Genomic DNA, 26,580 nt, shown 5'->3' with positions numbered 1-26,580 from the left:
GCCTAGAATTTTGAACTCCCCCAGAGGGGTTTAGAGAAGCAAGTGCATTATCTGTGGGCCCCATGAGCCGACACCAGATGGTGATCAGGGGAATGTAAAGTGAAACGCTAGAATTATGCAACTATAAAGAATAAAACAAGGAAGCATCATTTCTTTCTTTCTTTTAATAGTCCCTCCATACTAGATTCTCTTTTTCTGCCTCCATCCTTCCTTCCATCCATCCATGCATCCATCTATCCATCCATCCCTATCTCCCTCCCAAAAGATCGCTTTTCAGGAGTGCCTCAGCTTTTAGACACAGCCTTAGGATTCTTTCCTTGCCTTTGCTAGGAATGTTGCCATTAATTTCTGGGATATAGCATTTCACAGAGATAAGACAACTGGGAGAAATACTGAGGGGTTTTATCTCCCTTGAAACTGTATCCTTAGACAAATCATGTGGCTTGACATAACTGGGAATGAGAAGACACAAACTTTGGAGGCTGGTCATTTCCTGAATTCCCTTGAGTGTGGCATGGCCACTGGGTCAGGTCCAATGGCAAAGTCCAAGAGCCTCTGGCAAATGCTAGAGTGATGCAGTGATTCTTCACTGCAGTGTTTATGACTGAATGTCTCCAAGAAGCAAAACTTCAATCAGCCAATTGGTATAGAGGGGACTCCTTCTCATGCTGTCCAAGTCCTTTTGCAGATTTCAGTTCCTTCTCACAATCTAAGGGAATGTGTTCCCAAGTAGGAACAGAGGCAGTCTTTATATGGTAAAGGGTTGTGGGAAATTGGAGCTTTGTTCGTGATGTTCATATTCTGGGAAGAACTAACATTATTTTCTCTCTTTACTGACCCTGGCCTGGAGGTAAGGACAAGAACAACACTTGGACCTTGGACTGAATGGCACCTCTTCCTGTGGCTGACTGCTATTGACCCATTTGTTTCTGAGACAGGGATGCACCCATACAGGCAGAGTGCAGCCAGTCCTCTACAAGCTGGGCAGTTCACACTGCCCTGCAGATGGCGCTTTCCAGACAGGCTTGTAGCTGAAGTTTTTTTCCAGTCCTGCCTGGCCCATGGTCAGGACAAATCTCTCTCACCCACCAGTCCTGCAGCCACTCGGACCCAACTGAGTAAACACACAGACACTTATATTATTTAAACTATTTGGCCTAATGGATCAGGCTTCTAGCTATCTAGTTCTTACATCTTAAATTAACCCATTTCTATAAATCTATACCTTGCTACATGGCTCGTGGCTTATCAATATCTTACATGGAGGCGGCTGGCAGCGTCTTCTGACTCAGCCTTCCATTTCCCAGAATTCTCCTCTCTCCTTGTCCTGCCTATACTTCCTCCCTGGCTACTGGCCAATCGGTGTTTTATTTATTAACCAATCAGAGCAACACATTTAACATATAGACCATCCCACAGCACAGGCTCCTACCCTTCTTTTCTCCTCTGTATCTACAGTGCCTGGTTCTCACAGGCCCTGGATGCTGTGGTCACCCTCTGATACTGAGTGCATGAGGAAAGGGAAGTGGCACTGTATGCTGCTCCCACTCACATGCCTTCTCCCGTGCAGGTTTTGGTGGGAGAACAGCCATGTCTTCACAGACGCTCAGAGGCAGGAACTGGAAAAGCATTCACTACCTCGGGTCATCTGTGACAACACTGGCCTCACCAGGGTTCCTGTGGATGCCTTCCGTACTGGAAAATTCCCCCAGGACTTTAAGTCCTGTGAAGACATCCCTAGCATGGACCTTGAAGTGTGGAGGGAGACCTTTCCACAAGGTGACTCTGAGACTCTTGTTATATTATTATGGCACTAAAGTCAGTGTAACCTCTCCACATGGCTGATTTTAACCCTGTGCTGCTGAGAAAGTACTGGTGAGACTGAGCCTTGCCTTCCCCTGTGGTATGGTAGCTCCCCAGTGAGAGCTAAGAATCACACCAGAAGTCTGCAACAGTTGATAGACCTGTACCCCATCCAGGCTCACACACTACTTGGTAGCTGCTGAGCCTTGGCACTGACAACCCCCAGAATCTCCTTCTCTGCCATGGGCTCTGTACCCATGAGATTCCAACAGCACTATGGAACTCTGCCCACCATGGATGAGTATCAAGTCTCCTGGGATCCTGCTGTCTCAGTCCTCCTGGATGAGAAGCAGCAGATGAGCTCTTATTTAAAAGCAAGTAGTGACTGACATTTGGCTATGTAGAAAAGATGTAAGATTGAGCAGGGACCTACAGATTCCTGAGATTTAATTAGCAAAGTAAATGTTCTCACCTTGGTTTTAGTTCTATACTTCAGACAGACCAAATTATAGCTCTTGAAATATCACTGACACAAAACATTTATTCTTTTTGCATGTATGTGCATGCATATGTGTGGCATATGTAGGCTATGTGTATTCATGTTGGCAAGTATTTTGGCACACATTTGTGCTCACGTGCATCTGGAGGCCTGAAGTTGACACTGAGTGTCCTTAATCTCTTCATCTTACATTATTGAGGGAAGGTCTCCCACTGATTCTAGAACTGGCTGGTCTGGCTAGCCAGATTCTCTAGGAATTCCTTGTCTTTGCCCCCTGTGTGTTGGGATTATGGTCAGACTGCCATGCCCATCCAGCTTTTATGTGGGTTCTGGGCATCTCAGTTCTGGTCCTCACAGTTACTCAGAAAGCACCTTACTGACCAAGGAATTTTCTCAGCCACACCAAGTGTTTACTCTTTCATTAACTATATGACATCAGCTTTGAGCCATGTGAGTCTTGGCTTTAAACAGGAGATAAAGCATTGGCTACATGTCAGGCACTTATCCAGGGCCTAGCACCCATTTGCCAGAAGAAACACAGAGATGCATGCCATACATGCCCATAGAGAAACACACATACAAACCTATTAATCGCTTCCATCCCAGACTAAGAAAGGGCCAAGGAAACCCGCTCTCTGCAGCCTCCATCTCCAAATGTAATGCTTTGCAGATACAAGGTGTTGGGAAATAAAGTTTTAATTGAGGGGTACAGCTCAACCCACAGCAGGGCTGATGGTCTAGAGTCTTTCTTTCTTGTGGCTTCACTGAATTTTGACCTTCAACATTTCACAGATGACAAGTGTGTCTTCCCAGACAAGGTGGACAATGGGAACTTTGTGCACTGTGAAGAGTCTGGGAAGCTGGTACTGGTGTATTCCTGTCTCCATGGATACAAGCTGCAAGGCCAGGAGCAGGTCACATGCACCCAGAATGGATGGGACTCTGAGCCTCCTGTCTGTAAAGGTCAGTGGTGCCACATGGTGTGAAGGTTAACAGCAGTTACAAAACAATCTGTGTTTCCCCAAAGAAGAGCATCAGATCCTTCACCAGAACATTTTTCTGAGCACAGGTGTATCCCTTGAGTTGTCCCAGCACTGAAGGGGAACTGTTGGCCATACTCCATTGCTTTCTTCAAATGGCAAAACGTGGAGACAGTCACTTCAAATCTGGACTCATGGTGCTTTAGACAAGGAGAGAAGAAAAGGAGCCAGTTAGTTCTCAACAAGGCTGTAGAAAGAATTGAGAAAGCCCATTCCCCAGATGAAATAGCAGAGAAGGTTCTCACTCCAGGCACCCAGAGAGAGAGACCCAGAACTATCACCCCTTTGAGCATCACCTTCCCAACTGTGTTCTTGGCCTCCTCATGCTGAGAGAATCACTTCCCAATCCTTCTCACACCCAGTAACAGGAGAGCAGAAGGAAACAGGCACTTTCAGGCGCTGCTGTAAGGACTCCCCTGGCTTCCACCAGCCTCTTCCTTCTTGTGACTGTACAAAGTAGGGATTGCAACCAAGATGCTTAGGAAGTTGGCAAGAGTGCCAGCCTGTGGTGGAAGAGCCTGAGTCCTGGTTATTTTCTGCAAAGAGACAAGTCTGTAAGAAAGAATAAGCCTGGGCCCTAGTCCCCTGGCAATGAGACTTACTGGTACAGTAGCTGGTATCTTCTGTTCTACTTAAAAATCTTCCTCCTGTAAGTAGTTCTTCTGCAAGGGGCAGGGAGCAGGGAGAGAAGAGACAGGAGGCCTGCTTTTAGAGAAGATATGTTGCTCAACTCAATGTCCAGCAGTCACATGAATGATAGACTCCTGAATGGAAGACAGACCCTGTATGCCAAGTGGTCCAGTAGGAATGGATGCCAGAGCCACCCTTCCATGGCCTGCTTGTTGTGGCATACATTCAGCAAAGTCTCTGAATGCAGAGGTGATGTCATGAAAGAACTTGGCTGGTTTGCAAGCAGAGATAAATTCCAAAGTTTTTTTGTTCTTTGTTTTGTTTTTGTTTTCAAGAGCAGTGAAAGGGTGGTATGACTCTGCATAGCATTGTGAACATGCCAGACACCTCTGAGCTTTCTATGTCCAGTGTCTGAGGGTGAGCTTTAGTTTATATCTCCTTTCCCACAAGGATGAACATTTCCTTGAAGTCCAAAATGCTTTGTCCTTGAACAGTTGCAATGATCTTCACTTCTAAACCCTGAGTAGTAAAGAGGCAGACGAGCAAGTCTCAGCCCTGGCCATGGCTGACTCCTGTGTTCTGCACACGGTGGCAGATAGTCACATCGGGTTCCCCCAGTGCACAACTGTAGCCTGAGAGAGCAGGGCAAGGAAGAGAGGAAGAGAGCTGGGAAAATAGCTGGCAGCAAGATGAGCTGCCCAGGAATCAGTGGATCCAGAGGCCACCAGGTAAGAGATGGAAGCCACTGCCAGAAAACACCTACCTGGGCTGCAAACCTGGACGTACACCCACAGTCCCACTCTCCCAGACTTGTACCAGTAGAAAGTGGGCTGTGAAGGCCCAGCGCTGACTGACTCCCCAGTTCTCTTTTGGTTCTAATCACGAGCAACAGTGGGCCAGGGAGCAAGGCAAAGGACCTTATCACTGAGAACACCATCCGAGATTCTCTGCCAGAAGACAGAGTCCCCACAGGATGAGTGACAGAGGTCCAGCTGTTCTACGCAGCGGCAACATCTGTGTGCATCTGCTGTTTCTGACAACTGCCACTTAGATCCCTCTGAATTATCACATTCTGTAGTTAATCTCCATTAACGTTATGACAGACCTGGAAGCCTCCACGCTCTTTTGGCTTAGCAACTAAACAAAGAAGAAATGCTCCCTCGACCAGGATTACCAGCTCTCCCCTCTGGCAGTGGCTCCTCGGGGTGTGACACTTAGGGTTTGGTGCAGTGATGCTCTATGGCTCATCAGCCCTGGTACGGTGCACCCTTAGCTTGTACACTTTACTTCCTTTAGTCTAAAAACCTGAACTGCTACATACTCATTCGGGCTATTTGTTTTAGGATTTAAAGCTGCACAGGAAAGTTTAGCTGAGGGAAATTCTACGTGTCTCAGTCTGCTTGCACTGACCACTAATTGTACTGAATATGAGCTGACAGAACAGTTCACAAGGCTCCTCTCCACTGAACATGTAAGAGCAGCATACCCCTTCTGCCTCCACTAGGCAGTTTTATGTCATAGAAACCATGTTTTTTGTCCCCCGCCTACACCCTTCAGCTGCTTTTATCCTGACTTTTACCCTGGCTCCCTAAAGTTAAGGAAGTTGTGGTCAGTAGGTACCAAGGACTTAGTGGTCATTGGCTTAATTTCTGAGCTTCCCAGGTACTCCTGTTGGTAGGAACATCAGGTGGCATGCATGGTCTCTACCTGCAACAAGTGAGCTTATAATGTGGATTCTGTGACCAGAAGAAATGACATCCTATAGCTTGAGTTTTCCTGTCTGGCCCACAGTCAGGACAAATCTCTGTCACATGCCAGTCCCACAGACGCTCAGACCCAACCAAGTAAACACAGAGACTTATATTGCTTACAAACTGTATGGCCATGGCAGGCTTCTTGCTAACTGTTTTTATAACTTAAATTAATCCATTTCTATAAATCTATACCTTGCCGCATGGCTTACCGGCGTCTTCACATGCTGCTTGTCCTGGCGGTGGCTGGCAGTGACTCTTTCTGCCTTCCTGTTCTTTCTTTTCTCCTCTCTGTTAGTCCCGCCTATACTTCCTGCCTAGCCTCTGGCCAATCAGTGTTTTATTTATTGACCAATCAGAGCAACACATTTGCCATACAGAATATCCCACAGCAACATCCTCTTTTGAGACTAGCATCCTTTCAGGGCCAACAGCTCTGAGATAGAATTGGCATTGTCCATAAGACACTGCAAAGCCACGTGTGTTAAGGGTGAGGTACCCACTGGGCAGCACTGACCATGTCCTTTTTCCTCAGTACAGTAACTCAGCAGCTTCACACCAGATCTCTTTCAGCAGCTAATGGCTCTGCCCCTTGAGGTCACTCAGCTTACTCCTGCCTCCAACCCTTCCAATGTACAATGAGAATGGTCATGGGATCCAGCTCATTGGTTGCCTCTTTAAATTAATGAATGCACAACATTAAGAACAAGGCCTAGTGCCCTTACAATGGTGAATGTGTGCACACCATGAAATACCATGCTGAATATATTAAGGAGGGTGTAAGATGAATTGCTAAACAGTCTTATTAATAAAAAAAACCCAGAGCCAGATATTGGGGTGAAAACTGAAATATCAGAGAAATAAAACAAGTCACACCCACCAGCTACTACCTCACCAACTCCATGAGTCCTCTGACTGAAATCCTTTAGCCTCAAGAGCATGAGTTCCTGTTTCTCCATGCCTTATATACCTTTAATAGAACAAGCCAGAGCCAACTTCACCTTGCCAACTCCTCAGCCGATCTTATTTCCAAGAATCCTCAGACTGAAAGCCTCTGAGTCCTCACCCATGAGGGTCTCAGGTTTGAACTGCTGCTAAAAGCCTCTAGTTCCTGGTCCTCATGCCCTATATCCTTTTTGCTTCCTGCCATCATTTCCTGGGATTAAAGGCGTGTGTCACTACTCCTGGCTCTGTTCACAGTGTGGCCTTGAACTCACAGAGATCCAGAAGGATCTCTGCCTCCTGAGTGATAGGACTAAAGGTGTGTGCCACCGTGCCTGACCTCTATGTCTAATTTAGTGGCTGGCTCTGTTCTCTGATCCCCAGATAAGCTTTATTGGGGTGCACAAACTAAATCTCACCACAGGAGGGTCTGCTAGTGCTATAGAACCAAGTTCACCTAGGACACACCACTGAACAAAACCACAGCTGACAGAGGGCATGTTTGGTGAGAATCCACCCCGATTTGTTTGGAAGAAATGCCACCGATTTGCATGTGTTGCACAGATAAGGTCTTCGTAAGCTTGCAAAGAGCATGGCAGGACCTAGACCTAATAACTGCAGGGGTCTCTGCAGAGCAAGATGGGAAGAGGGAAGGCAGAGAGACTACTCGTTTCATGATGACAAATCCATGTTTCCTGCCTTATTGTTTTTTTAATATTCTTATATGCAAACCATGAGGGTACACTGAGGAAACACTCTAGGTGCAGATGTGTTTACACATACGGGTCGTCTTCACGAAATCTTACCTCTCACTGCATATATCCAAAGAAGGAATTACAAGGAAGCAAAACATACCTTTAAAGAATGTTAGAAACTAAATATTTTTGGCATGAAATATAATTGGCATGAATATGTATCTAACTGATCTCCAACTAGTGTGTGCCTATCCATGTGACTCCCTATTTAACGGAGAGTACAAGCTTAATTATTTAACACAGAAAATCCAAAGAGATTATTTTATCTTCTCTATTCAAATCCCATTTACTCACTAAAATCCAGCTGTGATGCTTTGAATGAGTTAAAGTCTCAGGCATTTGAATACTTGGTCCCCAGCTGGTAGTACTGTTTGGGGAGGATTAGGAGATGTGGCTTTGGTAGAGGAAGTATGTCACTAGGGGCAAGCTTTTAGAGTTCAAATTCTTGTAGCATTCCAGGTTTGCTCTCTTTGGTGCTTGTGGCTCAAGATGTGACCTCTCAGCTGTTGCAGCTGCCACACCTGCCAGGGCCTCTATGGTTCCCTGCCATGATGGACTATTAACCTCCTAGAGTCAGTCCAGATAAGCCCTTTCTTCTATAAGTTGCCTTGTGATGTTTTATTACAGAAGTATAAAAGTAATGGCTACATATGTTAGAACTGGGGAGTGGACTCTTGCTGTGCCAGACATGATCATGTTGGTTTTTGGAGAAATGTGGAAGAAGGTTTTGGAAGTTTGGACTAGAAACGTGGTTTAATGTTGCAGTGAAGCTTTGTGGACTTTGGGGGGCCCATCTCAATAGATTCTAGATGAACGCGATATTTTTGTGAGATTTTTGGCAAAATTGTGGCTGCTTTCTGCCTTTGTCCTACAAACTTGCCTGGGGCTAAATTTAAAAGCAATGGTTTAATTCATTGGTTGAAGATTTCAAGACATCCTAATATTGACTATTAAATAGTGACTAGGAATCACCTTTATGCATGTCTACAATGAAAATGAGAAAGTAAGACAAAAAGGAATGCAAAACAGTTTGAAGAGACAATGAGCACCAGGAAACTTAATGTTGCAACCCAGGCTGGTGATGAAAGAGATAGGAAGACAAGGAGAGGCCTTATCTGTACTGGAATAAAGGGAAGGACTATGAAAGGAAATGTCCTAGGAAATAATAACAAACAAAAGCTGCTACATGTGTGACTTGAGGGTTCTACGGTTCATCCCGGGCTGGTAGCCAAACTTGGCAGTGTCACCCACATGGTGCTGGATTTAGAGTGATGAAAGAAGTGGGAGTAAATAGGTCATGGCATCTTCCTCCACAGCCTCAGCTGCTGAGGTCAGGCAGTGTGTGGCAGGGGAGTCCCTGCAAGAGGGTCCTTGAGAAAGCAAGAGGCCCTGAGGGGCCAATGCATGAAGTCGTAAAAATGAACCCTGTGTGTCAGTGGAGACAACAAGGTGTTTCAGATGTCAGAGCCATGAGTATCTGCAAAAGAGAGCTGCACACAGGAAGTGGAAACAGCCTGGGGGTGGGGGGCACAGATCTTGCAGGCAGCAAAGTTGGAAGGGCAAAGCTGTCTAAGCTTTTGACATCAAACATGGAGCTACAGGATTTGGTATTTTCCATGCTGGGTTTTTGTTTTGCTTTGGTCTATTGTTTTCTCACTACACTCCGTTCCTCCCTTTTGGAATGGCAATGTACATTCTGTGCCATTATGTGTTGGAAGCTTGCAGTTTGCATTTTGAGTTTACAGAGGCTACAATCTCTTACAGGTAAGAGATTTCCTTGAGTCTCAGAAGAGACACAGACTTTTGACTTTTAAACCATGCTAAGACCCAAAAACTACAGAGACTTTTGGAGTTGGACTAAATGCATTCTGCATTATGATATGGCCATGACCCTATGGGGGATAGCAAGTGGAATGTAGTGGTTTTAATGAGATGTCTCCCATAGTCTTAAGCACTTGAGGACTTGGTCCCTAGTTTGTTTCACTGTTTGGGGAGGCTCATGAGGTGTGGTCTTGTTGGAATATGTCACTGTGGGTAAGCTTTGAGAGTTCAAAGCCTTGCACTTCCAAGCTGTCCTCTGTTTGGTGGCTTGTGGTATTGTGAGGTGTCAGCTCTCACTTGTTCCAGCTGCCATGCCTGCCTACTGCCATGCTTCCCACCATGATGGTGAGAGATAGACTCTTATCCCTCTGGAACTATAAGCCCCCAAAAACCTTCCTTCTTTAAGGTATCTTAAAACCATCATAGCAGTGAAAAAAATAACTAATACACCATCTATGTAAAACTGATAGGAAAATCCAACCAGTGTGTGTGATAATTCTCATTCAAGCTGTAGGTTCCAGTAGATAGAAACTGCCTGTCTGTGGCTTTTCATAACTGTTATACAATGTGTATATAAGAGATGAGCATATATATTTCTATGATGGCTTCCAGGGACAGACAAATCTGTAAAGGTATTTTCATGATGATCTGAGGATACAATCTGCTGCTCTTGAAAAACTACAAAATCTCGGGGCTGGAGTGGCTCAGTGGTTAAGAGCATTGACTTCTCTTCTAGAGGTCCTGTGTTCAATTCCCAGCAACCACATGGTGGCTCACAACCTTCTATAATGAGATCTGGTGCCTTCTTCTGGCATGAAGGCATACAGGCAGGCAAAGCACTCACCAAAAAAATATTTTAAAAAAAGATTTAAAAATAAATTAATTAAAAATTAAATAATTTTTTTTTTAAAAAAAAAGAAAAACACTACAAAATCTTATCAGCACACAACACCTTGGTCCTCCCAGAGTTCTAATAAGGTGGCTAACTTCAACATGTTTTCTCTTATCCTTTGTAGGAAGTACCAAGCTCCTCTCAAGATAGACTTGTAGCACACTCCTCAGGGTTAATCCTCTGCAAGAAAGCCAGAATGAATGTACATGATCCCAAACTCACTAGCCTTTCTAGAGTGACTTCTGTTTAGAACAAACTGATCATGTTGAGTCTGAGGTTGAAAGTTGTCCCAAAGAAAGATTTGTTCAAGTCCTAAGCCTCACTGTCTCAGAATGTGGCCCTATTTGAAAATAGAATCTTTACAGATGCTTCCAGGTGTCCCTCACCCAGAGTTCAGTGTCCTTACAAGGAAGGATAGTTGGAGAGGCTTGAGAAATACAATGAGTCTAAAGACAGGATATACCCAGAGTTGTTCTGGAAGAGGCAAAGGAAGAGCCTGTGGAGAGGCATTGTGCTCTGACACCTTCATTAAGCTGCTATTCTTGGGCTCTCAGATTATGGTAATTCCTTGTGGTAGCCACAAAAAAATGCATACAGGAAAAGTAAGAATAAGATCCCCAGGATTCACGGAGGAGAGAAGGGCATGATGCCTGTCATCCATTACCTTCCACACGCACAGTTTGCCCGTGCACACTGTGGCAGAGCTGGGTCAATAGTAACAGAGTCCTCACACAGGGAGGCAGGAAAGGCAAGTCTGGCTTTTATAGTCAGTGACTCATGCTCCTGTGGAAAAGGCAGTGGAGGTACGGATGACAGAGAGAGCAGGAGCACAGGTAGACCAAGAGCCTAAGGGATACAGCTGGGCCATGAACCACAGGAGCTGTTGAGATGCCCTGGCCACAGCACCAGTGCTAAGGTGCCCTGCAGGTGACTTACAAGCACAGGGAGTATGAGGTGACAATACAAACTGGGAAGGTGGCAAGGCCAAGACACTAATGTTCCTGACACCAAGGGTGGACCTAGGTGTTGGCCTGCCTGGAAAAGAAGGGTCTGCTACTTGGGGCTGGGGACATAGGCTCTTCTTTCTCTACTACTGACTGTGTGTTGTTCCTGCAGATGTTAATGAGTGTGCAGATTTGACACACCCACCTTGCCACCCCTCTGCAAAGTGCAAGAACACCAAGGGAAGCTTCCAGTGTGTGTGCACAGACCCCTATGTGCTAGGTGAGGATGAGAAGACCTGCATAGGTGAGTGGCTTCCTCGAAATGTCATCAAACTTTAGTGATGTTCCTAGAGGGTGCCCCAGATCTACCCAGGTGCCAAACTGAGGCTCTCCCTGCCTGGTGGAGAGTAGACAAGGAGAACCTGGAGAAATTCTGGGAATGGAACCCTGTCAGCTTTCAATAGTATGTCTGAAACACTTTTTAGATGCAAATCATGCTACAGAATGTGTACAGCAGAATTTGAGGCTGCTTCTGTCTTCATTTATAGTCGCAAGCCCAAGATAACTAATTCAGAAAGAAGCATGCCACAATGAACCATGAGACCCTGAAGTCAGCATCCTAATTCCTTATAGGCCCAGGAATATTGCTAACCTCATCTTATCCCATGAGACAGCTCCAAGAGCCCAGAATAAAACTCCTGATGCTGTCAGTCAGCCAAAGGGCACCTGTCTGCAATTCAGATGTTTGTTTGGCCCAGGATGTCTTTGGCATTCCCCTCTGAATGCTTACCACTGAAGCCAGAAAATTGTTGAGGACAGAATTTCTTCATTTGATGTGTTATTACCAAAAGGACATGTTTCAGAAACATGCAAGATTAGACAAGGGCCCTTGCAAGTGTGGGGCTGAAGGTCTTAACCAGGGCTGACATTGATCTTCAAGTCATTCTGGAGTGAAAAATGTATGGAGGTTTCACACCCTGCACAAAGGATTCCTAGAGTTGAGCTTAGAGCTAAGCAGGGTACACAAGCCAAGCCTGGAGACTCCACAGTCATGTACAGGCAGAGGCACAGTGGGTGGCCTAATGAAAGGCCAAATCCAAGCTGGGGAAGGATAGAGAGGCCTTGGTAAGGCAGTTCCATCTAAATACTTTTCACTTGATATACGGCCAAATGTAAACCCCAGGGGTCAGCTGTAAGAAATACCAGTGTCCCCAGCTTTCCAGAGGGTCAAACCCTGAGAGATTTTTAGACTCTATATAGAGAGAACATCTGGAGTGCAGGTCCCAGTTGGAAAGCCAGGCTAATCACACCAGGCTACCAAACCTCAAGCTACTAGGCCTCAGCACGTCCTCTCTGACTCAGCGTCATCCCTAGCCAGCACTGACTCAACCCCCTGCGCCTCTTGCTGGGACTAGTCCTCATAGCTTTAGGGGCATGCCACCTTACAGCGGCGGACACAGTACAGTGCGTGACATTGTGACATTTGAAAACAAGTTCTCTGCTGGAGGATTTCTAACAATTCCAGGGAGCCAGTGATGAGCAGCTGGCAGAAGAGTCAATAACAAGGTTGTGACAGCAGGGACTTTGAGAAAAGGCTACTGGCCACAGACTGACAGCTCCTCACAGGAAGTCAGTGGATTCAGAACTTGGCAGGAATACAGAAGAAATGAGCAGCAGCATCTGCTCAGACTCCAGTATCAGAGGTTTCAAGCCCCTGGCTAGACAGGTCCAAGGGTTCTGCCCTTTGCTCTCTAATTCACAGTGAATAGTTTGATTTATCTCTGTGTTGTAAAGATCACTGGGTAATTTGCCATCTGCCCCTAGATCCCCCTAAAGTTCTAACTGCATGGGGCTTCAGTCTGCCTTCCGGGACCCCAGTTGAATCTCACAATCTTCGCAAAGCCCAAATGCCTATGAATGCAGTTCTAGTACTGCATCATGTTCTTCGGGTGTGGCTGCCATGTGCCCGCTGTCTTGTCCCATCTGACTCCTTTAGGAGCCTTAAGCAGCTCACTCAGAAGCTCACTGTCTGTCTTCCAAGATGAGAAAGGAAGGATATCCCCAGCCCCAGCCCAGCCCTGGAACTGTGCCCGTCACTAGACCTAAGCCTCTCTCCCAGTGACAGGGCCAGTTTCCACCAGCTCTCCCCACCTCCGATTCACTTGGAAAAAACCTATTATCGTTTCCTCCATGAGTTGTGCTTGTAGCCAGACAGGTGGAGATCTGTAGCCATGCTGGCCAGATCTGCTGACCTATGTCCTCCTGTACAGATTCTGGCAGGCTGCCTCAGGCATCCTGGGTCTCCATTGCGCTGGGTGCACTCCTCATTGGTGGGTTGGCCAGCCTCACCTGGACTGTAATTTGCAGGTGGTAAGTCTCTCCTTATGCCCATTTCCTATACAATCATTTCCTCTCCTCTGGGTGTGGCTCTTCCCAAAACTCCCTCATTATGAGGGCAGTTGAAACCCCAACCTTAAGTACCACAGACCACTGTACAGCAGACTAGACTCTCGGATGTGATTTAGGTAATAAAGGTAGGGCAGGTTGTAGCACGAACCCTAATAATAATAATTTTAATAATTTCTTAATAATAAAACTCAAAGCCAGATATCAGGGTAAATGCTAAAGGATCAGTAAAGGAGCCAGTCACTAGAGAGACTTCTTACCTCTACCAAATCCTCAGGCCAAAGGGAGCTGAGCTCCTGTCTCCCTCCTGCCTTATATTCCTTTCTCTACCCAGCTGTATCACTTTTTGCCTCCACTTCCCTGGTGCTGGAATTAAAGGTGTGTGCCACCACTGCCTGGCCTCTATGGTTAATTAGTGGCTAGCTCTGCCTTCTGATCTTTAGGCAAGTTTTGTTAGAGTACAAACAAAATATCACCATAGCACGTGATGTAGGGCGAGAAAAGAGCTGGCCTTATTCCATGGGAAGGACCTAGGCCATGCACATCACTGATGTAAGACCAGAGTAGAGACCAGCTGAGGCAGTTACAGTTACCCACTAGCTACTGTGGTAGAGCCCTACGGAGTGTCATGGGAACCAGCCAAAGATGCAGCTGTGGTGTCCGAATAAGCAAGATTAGCCTCCCAAATAATAGGACAGGGTGGAGGATGGGCACACATCCATACTGTGTAGAGCATCGCATAGGGATTCCTGGGAACTGAGGCATCATGGGAGGATCTTTGACTAAGCAGCTCACAAGTATCCCAAGTCTCTGGCCAGGGTGACCACCAGTTTATCCGTGTCCAGCATGAACTGGGTCAAGTGTCAGGTTTTCCCTTCTTCTCTCCCTTTCCCCATCCTCCTCCTCTCCTGCTCCCCCTACTCCACATTTATCCTTCCCTTCTTCTCCCCTTTTCTCCTCCCATCCTGTCTCTAGAAGACAGACTTTCTTTTCACATTCATAGCATTCTTTCCCAAGCACACATACAGTTAACCACAGTCTACACATCCTGTTTCCCTTGGGTAAAGATATTTACACATTAAGTGGTGCTTGGAAGCCTGTTTCAGGGATCCAGAGTCCAGGACTAATTCCTACTTTATTTTCTTGGAAAGGCATTTCTTTAAACCATGGTCACCAGTCTCACAGAAACCTCTTATTTTGTTGTAAGACAAATTGTGTACATGACAAAAATCTCTCCTGGAGAGAAATGTACAGACAGAGGCAGCCCATGGTCCATGGGTAGAAGAAAACATGACTCCCCTTCAAGTGTCACATAACCACTTGCATGCACATGGGAGTGGAGAGCCATGGGGTGGATAAGCTGTGTGATGTGACAGTAATGTAGCCTTGCATGTCTACAGGACAGCTTATAAGCTGCAGCAAACATGACAGGCCATTAAAATGAATATGAGCAGTGAATAGCAAACTTCTGCTTCACAATTTGATTTCTCCTTACAGGCATTGCAATTTGATTAACACAATTTTTTTTAATAATTAAAAGCATGAGCCAGGCAGTGGTGGAGCATGACTTTAATCCCAGCCTGGTATACAGAATGAGTTCCAGGACAGCCAGGGCTACACAGTGAAACCCTGTCTAGGAAAAAAAAAAATAAATAAAAGCATGATAAATTAAAAGAGGCAGGGTCAGGCATGGATGCAGCTTTCACAAGCCATGAAGAATGGCTTTTCTAGCCACTGTGCCCTGGGGCTCCTCCTGAAAAAAAAAAAAAAAAAAAAAAAAAAACAGGCCCCACTCTCCACTGAGTCCTCTGGAGTCATATGCTACCAGTTAATGACCAGTATGAGGCCACAGAGGAAGAAATTCTCTGTGGTCCCCTGAGTGACTTCCCTGACTTTAAGTCTAGAGAAGTAGTTACTGTTTGCATGACTGTGTGCAGCTACTGTGGAGCAGGATGTACACAGGCCCTCGAGTGGTCTTCTAAGTTCTGATAACAATGACTAGATGTGTGTTTATCCACAGGACACATTCTGAAAGGAAATCCACATTGCTGATCACGGAGGGAAATGCAAGAGTGACTGCCCAGTCAGGATTAAAAAGCAGTCAGGAGAGGGGGATTTCTCCACACAAGGCTGCAACCCAAGACACCGGACAGGTAGGGTATGTCTGTCACCCCAATCCCAGGGATGTCACTGTGACTATCAGCTGTTCTTGCAGCTGTGTGCAGGGGCCTTCCATGCATCTATTTAACATGGACCCCTGTCCTCTTCTGTCCTTCCCTCATGCTGGGTTTCTTTCTCACACTAATTATAAAAGACTGACAATTTGTCAGAAGTTGAACCTACTTTTAAAAAAAGTACAGGTGAGTTAGAATTAGTAACTGTCAGGTCCAAAAGAAACTCCAAGACAAATGGCTAACTGTGGTGCCTTTTAGCATACCAAAGCACATGCTGGCCTCCAGACCTCTCAGCATAGCAAGTACCTGCTACAGAATCCATGCTGGCATCCTAGCTCTTCTCACTCCGTCCCCTAAACTTCTCTATCTCATGGGCTTTCCTTCTTCCCAGCTTCTCATTCCTATAGAACCCTGCCATGTCAGACATGTGCCCTCTTGGTTCTTGGTCCTCTTAATCCCTTCTCTTCTTCCTCTCTCACTCCACCCCACCCTCTACCCCTCACCCCCCACCCCATCCTCTCATGCCCCAATTTAGTCTACTGGCCATGTTTAGTCTACTACTTTCTCTCTGTGCTCTGGACCCTTCCAGATGCCCCTGTCTGTACTCTCCCTGTATTTACAATAAAAACCTCCCTCAATCATAGCTTGGAGTGACCATGTCCTCGCTTTATACAGCTAGTGCTGAAACCCAGAAGAGGCATGTATGAGCCCCCTTCCACATGGTGGCTCAAGATACTAATTCAACTCTCCTAAAATAAATATGGATCATTTGTTACTGCTGGCTTCTGCCACCATACTTGACTCCAATTATGGAGTCTGCCTCTCCAGCTGCTGTTTCCCTCCACCTGCTCTGTTTGTCTGTCCTTATCCATTCATTAAGTGTCCTCTATCCTTCTGGCTCTTGGAGCCTTCTATACCCTCCTAGGTGCCCATCATGTGGGCATCTCTCTGCTAAGACAACTGATGCTTCTCACTCTGTTGCAGTGGTTCTCAAACTTCCTAAAGCTGTGACCCTTTAATACAGTTCCTTGTGTTGTGCTGACCTCCAACCATAAAATTATTCTGTTGCTGCTTCATAACTATAATTTTGCTACTGTTATGAATTGTAAATATCTGATGTGACTCCCCCAAAGGGGTCATGAGCCACAAGTTGAGAACTTCTGCTCTATTGGAATCCTCCTTTTTCAGCTGCTTTCTCATCTATCTGCTCTAACCACTCATCTCTCCTCTGCTGGATAAGGATCACCACAGAGCTGCCGGCTTTGTCTACTATTACTATAAAAGTTTCACCCATGTGCCAGGATGCTCCTCTTACCTCCCTGGGCCCCCATGAACATGGAAAGGGATGCCTCTTCTGTGATTTGGGACATTTCTCTCTCTGCTTGGGGATGCCTGAATTGAAATTCTTGTCACTGGGGCATTTACACCATTGCTAACTGGAGGACCAGCCTCCAGCAGTCCATGGTATGAAGAAAGAAAAAAATCCATGAATGTGGCGAGGGCTAGACTGAGGGGAAAAATAAGAAAACACACATTTTCTGATGGTAACTTTCTCTTTTACTTCATCTTAAAAAATCTTTTCTCTGAAACTTTCTGTATCCACAGTTACATTCCTCATTGTTACATTCTCCATACAGCCACATACCTGCACAGCCATGCATCTCTACATAAAGTTACATGCTGTAGGTATTCATCCCGACAATAGCTTTGAAGTATCAGCCTTATGTGTTTCACGCTTGATGTTGTTTTTGTTGGTTGTAGTTCCATTTTTGTTTATGTTATTACCTTTCTTTCTCCTGGAAAATTCTTGGTAATTGTTCTTAACTGTATAGTTTTGTATTAGGTTTAGAACCTTATTTAGACAAAAAGGGGAAGTGTTGTGGGTATTTGTTCCACTAATAGCTTTGGAGTACCAGCCTTAGGGCATGACCCCTTGGAGGGTTATGTGACTGCTTAAAATCTGAGGAGAGGGTGAATGGTGGTTCTCTTGGAGTGATCAGAGATTGGAGGGCCAGATCCATTCGCTGCCAGGCAGAATGGAGGATAACAATGGCTGTTTACTTGGTTCTGTATCGGTGAGTGTATTTTTCCCCATTTCATATCTTAATCCTCGATACCCCTTAAAGAGACTCTCATGGGTTTCACATAATACTTACATCTTTTTTCTATGCAGCTTCATCTTCCTTGTCTCCACAGTTAGAAATCTCCACACAGCTACATTCTTGACACACAGCTATGTAGCTCTCTTTATATACATACATCTCTTTTATACACATTTCTTCTCTCTACTCTGCTACATTCCTTCACACACTACCACATCATTCACTCACTCTTGACTCACTCTCTCACACTTCTGCACACAGCTACATCTCCTGCCAGCACACACCCACACACTTCTCAATAGCCAAACTCCGGACAATTATATGTTATGTTTTCAGGGTCCAACCCATTCTTATAACACATGATAAGTCACACAGTTTTTTTCTCAGGCTAGGGAGGTCACACTAACTGTCCAGCAAGTACCATATGGCTGTGCGTGTAACCTGAGTGATCAGGATTCCCAGACAGAAAGTGACATTGAAACCCAGGATTTAAGCAATCAACAATTAGTTGGCTGAAGCTTGAATGGTCAGGAGTATGTGCAGAGAGCCAACTGCTGAGAGAATTGTCTACTAAAGCTGTTTTGTGCCTGGCTTTGGTTTAACAGACACTTGGGAACTTGTCCTTGTGTATTCTCTGCAGGGAAAGCTAGTCTGTCTTGAATTTGTTTTGAGATCTTAGTCACAAAGACAGCTTTTTCACACATTTAGCTAAGAATACTGTTACTTTCCTATGTCAGTTATGAAAAATATCTTAGTATTATTTTTATTCATCAGATTATACAAATTAAGCAGAAATCATCTTCCTGACTATCCACAGCTACATGTGTACCTAATAGATGGAATATTTACACAAGATAAACACACAAGCAGTGGGAAGAGTACCCATAGCTGTTATTAGGGAAGAAATGTAGTAGCACATGAGAAAAATTACAGACAGAAGCAACTAGTCATTTAGTCAGTGACCCCACAGCTTCGCCAAGTGGGGCTTACCATCAGAGTATTCATCTAGTAGGTTGACCTGCTGAACACTAGTTGTTACCTGCTGTATACTCCCACAGTCTCTGGTAAAGCCATGGCTACCAGCAGCTCTCAGCATTGCCCTTCTCTCCCACACCCTTTCTCCCATATGTTCCCACCTGAAGTTCCCTCACCTCCCCATAAGAGCTACTAAATTCTGAAGCTTCCTTACACCCTCCTGGGTCTCTATGATATTCGAATCCTCTCTCTTGTAGAGTCCCTGCTTGTGACCCTTGTCCCTCATGATGGCCCCATTCTCCTTGTTTCTCTGCTCCCTCTTGGAGCTTACTGGAACCTTCCATCTGGTGGAGTTCCTGTCTGCAACCCTTTCTCCTTTTAATCCTCAGACTCGGATTTCATTAAAGCCTCACCCACTGTCTTACTGGAAACAGCTTGACCTCAATACAGCTCAATCAAGGGCCCAAATTGGTACACTTGATTTTCAAATTCTCTCATATGGTAACATTGTTGAGGATCTCCAGCTTGGTGGGGAAGGGGACATTTCATGCTCCAGTCTCACTCTCCCCATTCCAGACCCTGCCACTCAGAACACCTGCCAAGGGTCAGTCCCTCCCCGGGGGACTACTCAAGACCACACCTACAGGCGGTTTAAGACCTGGTTGCCAGACCCATGTGCGCTCTCCTGCCTTCCCGAGAGTCACCCAGGAGTTGCTTTGCTCTGTTCAGATTACATCTGGACTTATTAATTTGGCCTGATCTGGTTTACTGTATCAGCAGAGGCCTGATATTGAGCTATGGAAACATTTCAGACATCTTCTGCCACTGCACAAATAAATGCTCCAAAATCTCTTCTATCTAAACTTTCTCTGCTCTGCACTCTCAAAAGTCTCTTATCATTCAGCTTTTTCTATTTTTCCACTCTTAAAAACCTTTTATCTCTATGATTTCTTTGCTCTCTGTTCTCTTAAAACTCTGGATTTGTAAGTTTTTTGGGTATGGTTTCAAAAACTGTAAAATCTGTAATGAAAAGTTAGCCATTTGTTACAAGTTTAAAGCTGATAATTTTTTAATCTATATATAGTAAACGTTAATCTACTACAGTATCCTATATATGTGGTTTAACTCTTGTTTTAAAAAAATAGATCTATGACAGCATACTGTAGATGTAACTTGAATTCAACTCTTGTTTAAGAAAGTAGTTGTTTTTAAATAGCAACCATGTGACTTGCCTCCATCCTGGCTGATGACCTCATCATAGAAGCAACCATGTGGCTGGCAGCCATCATTACTAAGGGCAAAAAGGGTACATGCCAATGTAACTTCAACACCATCTTGATTAAGATGACCACATGGTATAAAGCAACTAAAGCAATAACCATGAAACTTCTTAGTCCCACTGAGCCCTCTGCTTCTCACTGTATCTCCTTTTTAAACTAAGGGGGCAACAGCAAGTCTCCAAAATATTTTGCATTAGGATGGATTTTTGTATGATGATAAATTTTTAAGGTTATAAAAGTATACTCCATTTAACAGAAATGAACTTAGAGATCTATATCTAACTACTGAAGTCTTTGCTAAACACCAGGCTTCTAGAAAATTTTAGACAAGGAATAACATATGTTTGATGAATAAGGAATATTTGATAAATAGGTTTATGAACTCCTAAAGCTGCAAAGGTCTACTCATATTAACAAAAGCTAACTTAGAGATTTATGTCTAACTACTTATATCCTTGCTGTGTTCAACACTAGGCTTCTAGAAAATTTTAGACAAGGAACAATATGCTTGATGAATAAGATATGTTTGATAAATAGTTTATAAATTCCTAAGGTCTATTCAGGCTAGTAGAAACTGGCTTGAAGATATATGTCTAGCCTCTTTGTCCTTGTTACTGTATTTATGGGTTAAAATCTCTCAGAGGGTCTGAGAGATTTTCCTCTGCAGTGGGAACTTGGGAAGTCAACCGAAAACTGTCTACAGTTTGGGTGGTGAGCCAGGAATGGGGCAGTTTTTCTCAGTGGTTAACATTACCACAATCCAGGTGGAGTCATCTGTGCTCCATCATTGTCTTTGAAGACCTTATAGTCGCCTCTAGGAGCTGGCATTTCTGTCTATCACAGAAAGATTTTCTATTAAACATTTAAAATGCCATATTCAGCAGATCTCTGAGGAGTTTGGGGACTGTCTCTTAAATATAACTGATTTTAAGCAAACTTTACTTGTTTTTAGTTTTTAGTTAGGTTTTTAGCTGGGTCTGGCAGCTGAGGACTTCGAGCTGTCCTGTGTGACATCCAGAAGACCAACAATTTTTTTCCCTAGTGAAACCATTGAAATTACCACAGGGGAGCCCAGTGTAACCATGCAGATAGCAGGTAAATCTCTGGCATTTAAATCTGCATTTAAATAATACAGATTATATTTCCTGTTCTAATCTATCCTTCTCAGATCTTTGATAGGTGGCTAGCTGTATCTTTATCAGTTTAACAGCAGCAAGCAAACCAGCTCCTCCCCCAAGGCTGGAGCTGCCCAGTCAGTCCATTTCATGTGTAAAAATCAAGACAGTTTTCCTTGCTGGCAGACTCCAAACTCACAAAACAGGTTTCAATGTAGCTTTTTACTATTCCTTTATTTAAAGGAACTAGCTTTGTAGGGACAGATCTTAGTAATCAACCACCTGTGTCTCATGGTAAATGATGGAATGGAAAGAAAAGGTTTGAAATTTATGTAAGCTGTGAAGGTCTAAGAAAGTAATTTAAGGTTTGTAAAGGTCTGAGACTATGAAAGCTTAAGTAAGTTGTGAGGGTCAAAGTGATTTTAGGGTATGTGAAAAATGAGAATGTTTCAAATTTTCTTCTCACTATGCTATATGAAGACTTCAAATGCTCAGAGTTTTAACATTAATCAATTGAGTCCTGATAACCTATTAATCTAGTAAATTATCTGGTAAAGCACTGAGTGCTATACTATTATCATAGCCACAGCTCAAAATTTAAATTTCCTTTGGTTGACTTAAAAGTGCTTCTCATCATGCTGGAAACATCTCTGTTCAATTCATACATCCAACCCTCTTGACAGAGGAAAAGAGTGTTCATTCTTTAAACCCAAAACCATAGCTATAGCTACGACTCAAAGACACAAGTGCCTGTTTACAGACACTTAACAGCGTGGATTTCTGTGTAGATTACAAACAATGGTAATGATAATGTATCTAAAACTTCCACCTCTCTTGTAAACTTGAAATCCATGTAAGCTTTAGGGGGTCATGACTTGGATCCATCTGTCACAGGTCAAACAGACTCAGTCAGTAACTTAGGCTTCTCACCTGCCTACTCATGAAGGTCCTCGCTCTCTCTCTCATCTTGGGACTGACTGAGTGTGAGAAGTTTTGTAAAGAAACCAAAATAGCCACTCCACGGATGAAAAGGGGAGAAAAATATTCCAAACTGCCAAGTGTCTCTCTCAGGAAAGCAGAGAGACATGAAGGGGGAAATCTTCAGGGCTATAAGGGAATGGATACCTGAGGGAAAGGGAGCCAGTGGGCTGGGCAGCTTTGAAATGTATAACAAGTATTGTGAGTGGGAACTGAGGCAGTCTGGAGGCTAGCATGGACCTTGATATGGTGATAGGTACTACAGGCATATGTTAAGGAGAATAGCTCCTTTTAGCAAATGGGAACAAGCTTCTCCAGTCCCTGAGGGAGTGCTGGAGAATTTCCTGGGACATGACATTCTAGTCCTTTGACTAGAGGTGCAATCTCTTCTATAACTGCTCAGATGAAATTAGGGCTTCATGTGTTAGGAACCAGGAAGACTGAAATGCCAATCAAAAGGCCAGGAAGGGAGGAAATCAGGCAATAGCCCAGAACATCTGGGATTTTCACTCACTGTCCAGGTTCTGTGGGGCTTCCTAGGGTAGTGAAGTACAGCCCACTTTGGAGCAGTTAGGGGCTCAGACTGGTAGGCAATGGTAGGCCTGGGGAAATTCTGCCAGAAGCATCTGGTTTACTGACCACAGGGCAATTTCATTAATTCTTTTCTGAAAAAAAAAAAAAAACTGAAGAGATAGTGTGATCATTATGATTAGGAGTATGAAAATCAGTAGGCCAAAGACATGTAAGAGCCAGGGGCCCAAAATGAGAATTCTGCAAAGAAATTAACCCCTGGAAGCCAAAGCATCCCCCAACCCCACCTCTTATGAAATCTTTAATCCTTTTTTCCACCTGGCTGGGCTGGTTTACATAGTAACAGCTTTCTTCCAGGAAGAGGTAAGTGCCTCCATTTCAGCAGTTACTAAGCAGAAGGCCTTTGGTTTGGAGTAATTGCAGGGATGAGGTTGATTCCTGGATGCTATCTGCTAGCTGGGTGGATACCTGTTGAGATAAGATATAGGCTGTGACCCAAGCTGCCTATCGTCAGACTAATTCTTACCAGAACAGGGAGGACTATGGCCTCGTTGATCCCTGTGTGAGACTTGGAGGAGAGTATAGAATTCTCCTTCCATGTATAGGGTGAGTTGGGGGAAATAACAGAGTGGGGAAACAGGGACCGTGAGTGGATTTGTTTATACATTAGTAAAACTTAAATGGACACAAGAAGAGGGTTCCTTCTGGGGCTAGTGAGGTTTCTGAAATTGGTTAAGTTAGCACGTGCTGATGAGGGTCAGCACTGACAGTGGTTATTGCATAGCAGTCCACCTGCTGTCTCCAGAGGTGATGAGGGCCAGGAAACGATTTTGGGGTTACATGGGTGAGAGGAATAGCTGCTGCAGGAGAGCACGGAGGAGACTCAGGGGTTAATTTAGAATAGTCTTCCAAAGGCTGAGTTCGGAGATATCTCACACAGCTGGGACTAGAGGATAATCTCAGACCACTGAATAGTCTCTACCACTAGAAAGGTGTCAGGTGCTTCCTTGAGAGATCTAAAAATTATCACTGGCTCTCTGTGAGACAGGCTAGAGGATGCCTTCCTATAGGTGTAGATCTGCTCCCACGGCCCCTTGGATGCTTTTTTTTTTTTTCATTCCAGGAGTTCTGGAGAAGGTGGCCATACCTAGTATGGGCCCATGGCAGAGTTGTGGAGGCTGTATGCCTCATCCTTGTTCAGAGTAATGAACATAGGTGTCCAGACCAGGTTTGGTCTTGGAGAAAAAAACGGTACTTGGGATTGTCACATAAATTGAAGTTGGCCTGTTGCTTTCTGCAGATGCAGAAAAAGTCTGCTTGGGGATCAAAAGTTAGAGAAGCTCTGAGCTGCAGCCAGAGGCGGGACAGAAGGAATAATCTTAATTTGGATGGATGTATCTGGAACTTCCAGGCTTGTCTAGGTCCTGCTGTGTGGGAGGTCAAGAGAACAAAGAGAGCGCCCAGCAGGAGTGTGAGAAAAGAAGCCATTCTCAGGGATGGGTAGTAGGCAGGAGAGCTTAAGCTTTAGAGGGCCCATAGATGGGTGGTTGTACTTAACAAATAAGCAGTCACCCCTTTGAACTGTGACAGGTGGATCCAAGTTGCAACTCCTTGAGGTTTAGCTGCCGTTAGTGTGTTAAGGATGACCAGATGTGGATCCATCCTGCATGGGTTGAAGGTCCTTGGGTGAGAGGGTTTCAACTAAAACCAGTCTCCTGGCAATATGGTTTGGGTGATCGGCTCAGACATGTTCCCAGAGAAAGTGTCTCAAGAGAGGGTAGTCACCAAGATTTCCTGGAAGAAAGGGACTGCCGGACATTAACTCACAGTCTGAGGAAAGAGGGGGCTCAGGGTGGGGCACGGGAGGGGAGGAGGGCACGAGGTAGAAGTGGAGTCCGAGGAAGGTAAAGTTCAGAAGACCGTATTGATAAAGAAGTCTTAATAAGTCCATCGGTCCTTTCTACCTCTCCCAAGGACTGGAATCAAAAGAGAATGTGGAGGTGCCACTGCACCCCTAAGGCCCTCAAGACTGACTGACTTTAGAAATGAATGCTAAGCCATTATCTGACTGAATGGAAGACGAAATCTGGGTAAGATATCATTTATGAGATACCTTTTCTGGAGTCTCAGCTATAGTATGGAAAGCTTCTATCCTCCTGAGAAACTGTCTACCAGAATAAGGTATTTGTGTGTTTTGCATGTGTGTGAAATCTGCCAGTCCTCCCAAGATCACCTGTGGTTGGGTTGAAAGGAGGAGGGGGTTGCAGGGACCCCTGTTGGGAGGTTTGCATCACCTGGGGGTGATAGCCTTATGGGCAGAATGTCTGGGGAAGAGGAAGGGTTGGAGCAAACAGAGGTTGAGACCCAGTGTGAAAAAGATTTGTTAATGCCTGTCAGGAAAGACTTTGTTTGATGTTTAGGGAGATATGGTCCCTGTCCTGTAGGAGAATCCAGCCCTGAGGATCCATGACCACTCTCATAACTTGGAGGGCCTGTCGTTGGGACTCTCAACGACAAGGTAAGGATTAAGCTTGGGGGAGTAGGAATGTTGGATGGCCTCTTCAGCAGTCTTGTCAGCAAAGCATTTCACAAAGCTGTATCATTAGTAGGGGCCTACTGCCCCCAACAGTGAAGGACTGCTGTCTGCTTGGGAAGATAAGAGGCTTCTAGCAGTGTTAGAATTAGAGGCCCATTGGTAATAGATGTGCCTCTGGGGGTGAGAAATCCTTACTCCTGCCAAATGGAAGCATAGTAATGTAGAATACAGAGATCATACTTAGAATCTCTGCGTGTATTGATGGTTTTGTCTCGTGTTAAGTTGAGGTCTCCAATGAGGGCTAGGAGCTCTGCCTTCTGAGAAGTAGTGCCCAGGGTGAAGAAGAAGATTCTACACCCAGGTCGGAGGAGCCTATGGCATAGCCTGCTTGACAGGAAACAGGGGAGCTGAGAGATGAGCTTCCATCTGTAAACCAAGTATAGTCAGGATGTGACAGAAGGTAAGAGGAAGTTGTGAATTTCTGTAAGCAAGGGTATCAAGAGGCTCTAGGCGGGAATGGGTGAGGGTAGTGACACTGGGGGGAAAGCGGCAGTGTGCAATGGAGAGCAGGAACCGAATGAGATGTCAGGGTTCTCTAGGAGGGTGATGTGAAAAGTCCGAAGCTTAGAAAAGCGCAGAGTGGAGAGACTCCTGTGTGACAGGAGATCCTTGAGCTGGTGTGGTGAGAGATAGAGTAGAGAGGCCGCTGCTAGTGCCCATAAGCAAGGCTGCCATCCCCTAACTGTTGTATCTGGCTGTTTGGAAAGGTAGGCAACAGGGCCAACATGAGTCCTCCCATTTGTCCCAAAACTTCTAGGCCATTCCCCAGTTTTCAGTAGTACACAGAATAAAGGGTTGGTCAAAGTCAGAGAGAGCCACAGCATGTAGGAGTTTGCATCTCAGAGACATGTCAGGCTTAGTGGGATCCAGAGGCTTGGTTAGGGTGTCGCTAGCTGCTTCATATGTGGGGAGAGCAAGAAGAACAAAGATAGAAATCCAGGTTCTAAGGTACCCTGCCAGGTCAAGGAACCTCTCAAATCTCTTCCCTGGTGGTTGGAGGTATGAGGTTTGCAGATACCATCTGTGATCAAGAGGAAGTTCACGGCTGTTAGGGGATGCTTGACTTGAGAGACAAAGTTCAGCTTTAGAAGGGGAAATTCTGTATCCTCTTTTTCCTAGAAAGTCAAAAAGATGAGTAATGTTGTGACGAGTGAGGGGCTGCGTAGTAGAAGGTCATGAACATATTGGATTAAGTGGTTTAGGGACAGATCTAGGGAGAAGAGGTTAGTGGCTACAGCCTGGTTGAAAAAATGTGGGCTGGCTCAGAACCCCTGGGAGAGGACTGTCCAAGTAAGCTGTGATGCTGTACTGGTGTCAAGCTTCTCCCAGGTAAAAGCAAAGACATC

At 45.0% G+C, this 26,580-nt stretch overlaps 1 protein-coding gene across 1 annotated transcript in view; it reads left to right on the top strand.

The window, feature by feature from the left end:
* Nucleotides 1–16,870, top strand: part of Tpo (thyroid peroxidase) — a 65,949-nt gene extending 49,079 nt beyond the window's left edge. The window contains exons 12-17 of the mRNA XM_076558944.1: nt 1,571–1,779; nt 3,095–3,265; nt 11,250–11,381; nt 13,348–13,447; nt 15,504–15,752; nt 16,846–16,870. Of these exons, the coding sequence (XP_076415059.1) occupies nt 1,571–1,779; nt 3,095–3,265; nt 11,250–11,381; nt 13,348–13,447; nt 15,504–15,752; nt 16,846–16,870 (886 nt within the window). The remainder of the gene's footprint in view (nt 1–1,570; nt 1,780–3,094; nt 3,266–11,249; nt 11,382–13,347; nt 13,448–15,503; nt 15,753–16,845) is intronic.
* Nucleotides 16,871–26,580: the final 9,710 nt, after the last annotated feature.

This window comes from Peromyscus maniculatus, chromosome 22 (genome assembly GCF_049852395.1).
Source record: "Peromyscus maniculatus bairdii isolate BWxNUB_F1_BW_parent chromosome 22, HU_Pman_BW_mat_3.1, whole genome shotgun sequence".
NCBI lineage: Eukaryota > Metazoa > Chordata > Mammalia > Rodentia > Cricetidae > Peromyscus > Peromyscus maniculatus.
Note: the sequence above shows the minus strand (reverse complement) of the source record. Positions and strands in the feature narration are given on the sequence as shown.